This window comes from Carex rostrata, chromosome 8, assembly GCF_964058835.1.
Source record: "Carex rostrata chromosome 8, lpCarRost1.2, whole genome shotgun sequence".
Lineage (NCBI taxonomy): Eukaryota > Viridiplantae > Streptophyta > Magnoliopsida > Poales > Cyperaceae > Carex > Carex rostrata.
In genome coordinates this window covers 6329829-6336333 of record NC_135925.1, presented here as the reverse complement: position 1 = coordinate 6336333, position 6505 = coordinate 6329829, and the positions used below count along the sequence as shown (strand labels likewise).

Sequence of the window (6505 nt, the reverse complement as noted above, 5' to 3'; positions counted from 1 at the left end):
ACTATAAAATCCTCCCACCCAAAACCCCAGTTAATATGAAAAAAAAATTGTACTATTACTTTCTTATTTTTCATGCAAGGAGCTACAATTCCACAAAAATAAAATAATAGAAAACTATCAAGAAGATGCGCTTTATGGAAACAAACTTGATCGATCATATGGGAAAAATCTTTCTCAAGTTGAGCTACCATATTACCATAAAAATACATTAAGATACATGTGCACAAGCAAAGGGAAGTTCAAGGTAAGGAGGTGTGGCAATCCTCTCTTTACCCCAAAAAGGGATGTTGATATCAAAATTGCCATTTCATTATACGAGGAAAAATAATAGTGCATACAGAGTTAAATACATGAACTAGACGGAAGCATTCATCAACAGAAGAAATAATTAGTCTTTTCACATCTTTCTTTTCTTCATAAGCTCGGAGAGAAAAAAATTACAAGAGGACCGTCAATGGACCTTGTCATTTTTTAAATTAACCTCTCCACACTCACCGTATCATGGTGGTTGGCTTTGATTTTGTAATGGACTCAATAATTAGGTACATCCACCTATCAAGCATTCCTGTACAACAAGTTAAAAAACTAGTCACAACTGATTTCATAGACATTTATCTTAGATCCACTGTCATGGTATTGTAACTATACCATACCTAACTGGCAGGGTAGTTTAGCCAGAAGGCAAAGATGCTTTTTGGATAAATATAAACAATAAGTGCTAAAACCCCTAAATTAACCTCGATCTTAAACAATGAAACACCAAAAAAACATATAAAAAGATCAATTGTATTGTAACAAACATGTGGAGTAGAATAAATAATGGAAAGAGAAATAAAAAAGAAATTAATAATACATACCGGTCATTGCAAAGGTGCCACCAAGGACAGCACAGAGACGGGTCAGAAAATGAAGAAAGCTGCGTCTTTCTTCTTTAATTGTGACAGTGATAGGAGAGAGATCGTACAAGAAGTATACAGCTGTATCATCAAAGGGAAAAAAACCTTGTCAATATAATGCATAGAGTGCAAAAGTGGCACCTTAATTCTAGATGAAATTGTACCTGGCCAAGATTTATCATTTGGTTTCATAGGCACAAAGTACTCATTTACAGAGAATTGATTTGTTGGCAATACTTCTTTAGAGAGGTATCTGTACTCTGTCGGAACAACCTGCACATGGCAACATCATGCAATAATTTTGAGAAAGAAGCAAGAAAAGGTGAAGAAAAGATGAAGAGAAACTTCCCACAAGTTCCAAAGCAACAAAGTTAGAATTTTCAAATACGCCCAAGCAAAACACTCAAAATATTACATATACCCAGCAAAATGAGGAGTGTCTCATTGACACCTATTGAAACATGCTAAGATCACACATCTGTCCTCTTGTACTTTCCTTAAATACCCAAACTAGCTATGTAGAGAGATACACTGACTAAGGTAATGTGCATCTTTTGAAGTAGATGGGGAAGGGGTAACTGTGAAGAAAAATTACATGCTTCTTTGTTTTATAAATTATTTTTCTCATGCATTGTCACATCTCATATTTGGACATCACATGATGATGATGAAATCACCCTACAGATTTGTTGCTAGTTTTGAGTAAAAATGATCCAAACAATGAAAACAATTCTTAGCAAGCGCATTTGTGCGAAAGTGCACGAGTAAATGTGGAGAAGAGATGTTGGGGTGAGCAGGAAGAATTCCAATCCTTCATCTAAGATATTTAAATTTTTGTACTAGTCCAATAGCTACTCTGAACCATTGTATAATAAGAGAAAAATAATCAAGCTATAGGAAAAGCACGAGGATATAAAACAGTGTACAAATAAGTTACCTTGATATAGTACTTGAAGGAACCACTTGCGTCACGCAAAATTCTAGAAGTATCATCAAGAGGGTTATGGATTCCAGGGTACTTTGGTCCAAATGACAAGTCGTGAATAATGTGACTCACATTGACATGATTTGATCCTTCAAAGATCTGCATGCATAGTAATTGAACAAACTTTGATTAGGCTAAGGAAAGGGGAAGAGCGGGAAGACCAGCTTAAAACCTGCCAAACCTAAAATTTTCCTTGCATGAAAGTATCTTACGTAAAATAACAAACTCACATGACAAAATTATTTACATTATCAGGAAACAAATGAACATTGTTTAAGCTAACTAACATTGATAAAGTTAAAGACTCAGCTGTCTGTACAAAAGCAATGAGACCGCATTTTATTCCAAAATATAATTTTAGAAGTAGAAGTCTTTATAAAAGAAATTAAAAAAGAGAGAACTGTAAGAAAGAAAAGGGGCATGTTGGTTAGAAAAACTTGAGTCAGGGCCATTTAAAATTATGATTTAAAAATGAAATAATGTTCCATGCTAGCTGATAGGTAATTATTTTCTGGGTGGGATCCATTGACAACATTGACAACTGTCAAAAATAACATATGATTTTGAATTCCGACAAGTAAAATATAATCTATACTTTATCCACATCATATACATGATAAATGATGAAATTTGATGGAAGTGTCACCATTCATCAAATGATATAAAATTTGCAATGGTCCTATTTAATGGCATTGATGAAACATCAAATGGTTTTACAATAGTATAAAAATTGATACACAACCAATCTATAAGGAAAACAACATGCCTATAATTTCTTTTTCTTTTTAAAATAAGACATTGTCACAATGAAATCAAATAAAGTGGTTAACGTTAAATTGTACTAGTAAAAAAAAAATCAATTCAAAATTCAAGGAACCTGCTGAGCAACAAAGATGTTCAATCCATGCACTGACATATGAAAGTTGCCAGCAACTCTTTGTACATCTAGAACTCCATATACCTATAAAATTTGATATTTTCAATACATATTGGAACTGCAGCTAAGCATTCAAGGCTCACAAGAATAACCTTAGAAAATATTGGAGAACAAGTACATGTGACTAGGCAAGGTTTATAATTATCAGATTTATTACAATCTTGGTCCAAGTTCACATAACCACTATATACTTGCCGTTAGGGATCAATACTGTTTGGGGTTGCTTTTTCTCAAGGCTTGTTCGTGACATCATAATGTCAAATTGAATAACTGAGGGCTTTGGATGGCCAAATTAGGGATTCAATGCAAGAGTTGCAAGAATCACTATATACTGGTTGATACAAATCTGGCAGGTACAAGTGACAACTGAAAAGAGAAAGAACGAGATATATACCCGGCAGCCTTCACCATCTTCCATAGCCTGCTTTACTTTCTTTATCATTTTCTCAGCATCCTCGTTAAAAAAATTCTCATGCTTCTTTTCAGCATGATCATCATGATGTTCATCATGACCATCTGTTTAGTGCAACAAAATTTAACCAAATTCAATCTAGTTAAATAATTATCTCAATTATTTGGACTCCATTACTTACCTAAAGTGATTTGAGTTTCAATTAATATTCACCTTGCAAATAGCCAAATAACACAGTAAGGTGCAAGTTCAGTTTAAAGTATGAACAGAGCAAAGTTACTTGATGCATTATACCACCAACCACACTTAGTGGGATTGCATAATTATATATGACAATCATTGGAATATTCTTTAACAATGCTATAAAAGGAACAAATACAAAGAAATACCAGCTAAAAAGTACAGAGACTGGAACCAACGACAAACATACCATGCTTATGACTGTGCTCCTTTTCCACTAGATCTGACAGATATTCAGTGCCAATTATACGGCCCTCACTATTCAAGCGAAGCTACATTGAAGAAATGAGAAAATATATTATTACATAAGGGAACGCAACAAATGTTTCTTTTATTCAATATTGAGCAAAACTACATGTAGTGTTTGCAGGTGACACTCAAATGTTTCTCAGATGCAACTGATAAATAAGCTTTTTATACATTTGCAATTAAATCCAAACCTTCAAACTGACATGAAGGAAATGTATATTCAGTCAAATGTTGACAATTTTTCCGCTACTATTAGTCAATTATGGTCGGTTAAGAGTTTGGATGTACAGGATGAAAGCAGTTTAGGTGACTCAAAGATAATAAAAAAAACACAGGGATATTTAGCTATTTATTAACTCAATGTTTGCCTTAACAGTTGGGTATGATTAATAAAAAGCCCAAATATTGGGGCATCAATTGCAAGAATGGAAAAGGTGTATATAAAAGATCATTCCACAAATTTCATTACATTTTATTAACTGAGAATGTGTAATAAGTTTATATAATGAAGCATGCACAATCCGTAGGGTGATGGGACATGGGACAACTTCAGCTTTATTATTAATATTCTTTTACCTTCCAAATGTTAGTATCTAGATCCACCTCATGCTTCCCTGACATGTCAATGGCATCCACACTTACAACTGAATAAAAAGGAAACATAATCACCTCTCAATTAGCCCAAAATTAAACATGATAACAGTTACACACTATATATAATATGCAAATAATATATGATAAATAAATTGAACTCACCATCACAAGGTAAAGCAGGAAAAGTCATATTAATGTGGATCGGAAGAGTTTCCCCTCTTTTCAAATCTACTGACATCTGTAAAACACCAAATTGCAAAATATTTTCAGAAAATTCAGAGCTTTGTCAGCTGGAAGTCAAAATCCCTATTAAGCATCAACGATAAACCAAGCCAAACCTCTCCAGAAACAAAATAATAAACAAGTTTTGGCCAACAACAATAACAAGAGTAGTAACAACGGAAAATAACCAAAATAGACTGGGAGGTAATGAAATGTGTTACCTGGTGAACCGTATATGTGGTGAGATAATATTGTAATTCATGCACAAACAGAGTCGCCATTATAACAAAGCCAACAATAGATACTTGAAATGAGCAAGAAAGAACAAAGAGAAGAAACTGTGTTATTCATCTTGCTGCTCATCGTATGTACACTAAATAAAATTTTCTCTGCTAAGTTGCTCTTCCCAGTCATTACTAGTTTACATCACTATTGAATAAATTTTCAAAATCAGCAGTTTTGAAAACCATGAGTAACCTGAAAACACCTAGAAGAAACAAGAAATGTCCTGAAAAATCCCCTTTTGAAATTTGTGGATCTATTCCTTGTATATGATCCATATACTCCTCCCGTCTCATTCATTCGGTTCGGTGATAAAGCATTAGAAACACAGACTAAGTTGGTTATACAACTTTTGGCATTTCCGTTTTATAAAAATACTTTGGGCCTTTCAAGAAAAACATAAGGAACTTTCCTCAAAGAACATTAATTGATTTGGGAAATTTGTTGTTGCCTCAACTATTTGCATTACATGCTAGAGATCTCCTTGATATTTCCAAAAGAAATGGATATTTTAAGCTTAAAATTGTGGTATATTGATTTTGTGAAAGGTTCTCCATTTCTTCCGGGCTAGTATATCTGATACGAACCAAAATCTGACCGAATTGAAGGCATCTTAGTAATATGTTTTGTTGCCAATACAAAGAAGTATTGGACCATCATAGAACAGTACTGTTCAGCTAGCTATGATGTAGCGGCAACTGGACCATAGGAAGAGAGACTAGACAGTATTTTGTGACAACAAAACCTGCCCCTAATTATGACCCAAAAGTAAACAAGAATAAATTAATTAGTCACATACCGATAGCCCCAGAGAAAGTCTTCTGAAGCAAGTGATCTTCAGCATGTGGGAATGCATTGAAATTTCTCAAAGCCTGGAACCTCCTCATCACTCTCCCTTTCTTTCTTTATATCTACATACAAAAATTCCAATTAAATCAAAGAAAACTACAGACGATCGTCCCAGCAACCCCTAATTCCTAGAGTTTCCTTTCGTTCTTCTAAATTGACTATTAAATCGAAATTTACCAGTTGAAGGTAGCTAGAGCAAAACTTAAATAGAAAGAGAAGCATAAACGTACGCTTGAAGATCAAACCCTAAAAGAACAAATCAGCCTCTATAGAGATTCTAGATTCACCTTAACAAGCTAATTAATATGGTTGGAGGTTCGTTTAGCGACAGCGTGCACGAGAATTGAAGCTTGGAGAGACGCCAGACGAAAGCGAACGATTAGAGAGCGAGAAGTACGATCGAGATGGTGATCAAATTCCGACCCGGATCCGATTTCTCCGTTTTTATATCTATAATGTAAAGCGTAGAGAGTCACTGGAACGTGGGCCCCGCTAAAGATCCTTTAGACGGGTCTGATATCAGTGACTTGCGAAGTAACCGGCTCCAGGGAATCAGAGGAGCGAAATAAAAATTCTTCTGGAAAATTTCTCCTCTTCTGTAGCGCCGAGTATAACGAGTTGAACTGTTCTTGCTCTTTCAATTTTATTACAGAGAAAAGTCGTCGCCTTACCTATGGAGCCCGCTCATCAGTTATGCAACACACAGACCCATTCATAGATCCGAGATAAGTGATCGGATCGATTCTGTGGAAGCAGTGATAAACATGGTCAACCGGACGACCCCATAGCTTCCAAATTCAAACACAAGGGCGTTGTTCGGCAACACACCTTAATCCTAG

At 34.9% G+C, this 6505-nt stretch overlaps 1 protein-coding gene across 2 annotated transcripts; it reads right to left on the bottom strand.

Moving 5' to 3' along the window:
• Window positions 1-287: 287 nt before the first annotated feature.
• On the bottom strand, window positions 288-6302 carry LOC144558355 (Endoplasmic reticulum vesicle transporter protein). Of its 2 annotated transcripts, none has more exons than XM_078307185.1 (12): window positions 5954-6302; window positions 5617-5728; window positions 4757-4839; window positions 4476-4551; window positions 4296-4363; window positions 3661-3742; window positions 3213-3334; window positions 2759-2842; window positions 1834-1980; window positions 1061-1169; window positions 858-977; window positions 288-565 (listed from the first exon to the last, which is right to left on the bottom strand). In XM_078307185.1, exons 2-12 carry the CDS (start codon window positions 5702-5704, stop codon window positions 492-494), a joined length of 1053 nt encoding a protein of 350 aa, XP_078163311.1. In that variant the 5' UTR covers window positions 5705-5728; window positions 5954-6302; the 3' UTR covers window positions 288-491. The 2 variants fall into 2 exon arrangements, with proteins under 2 accessions (XP_078163311.1, XP_078163312.1); XM_078307186.1 differs by having other exon boundaries at window positions 5897-6026.
• Between the last annotated feature and the right edge of the window lie 203 nt (window positions 6303-6505).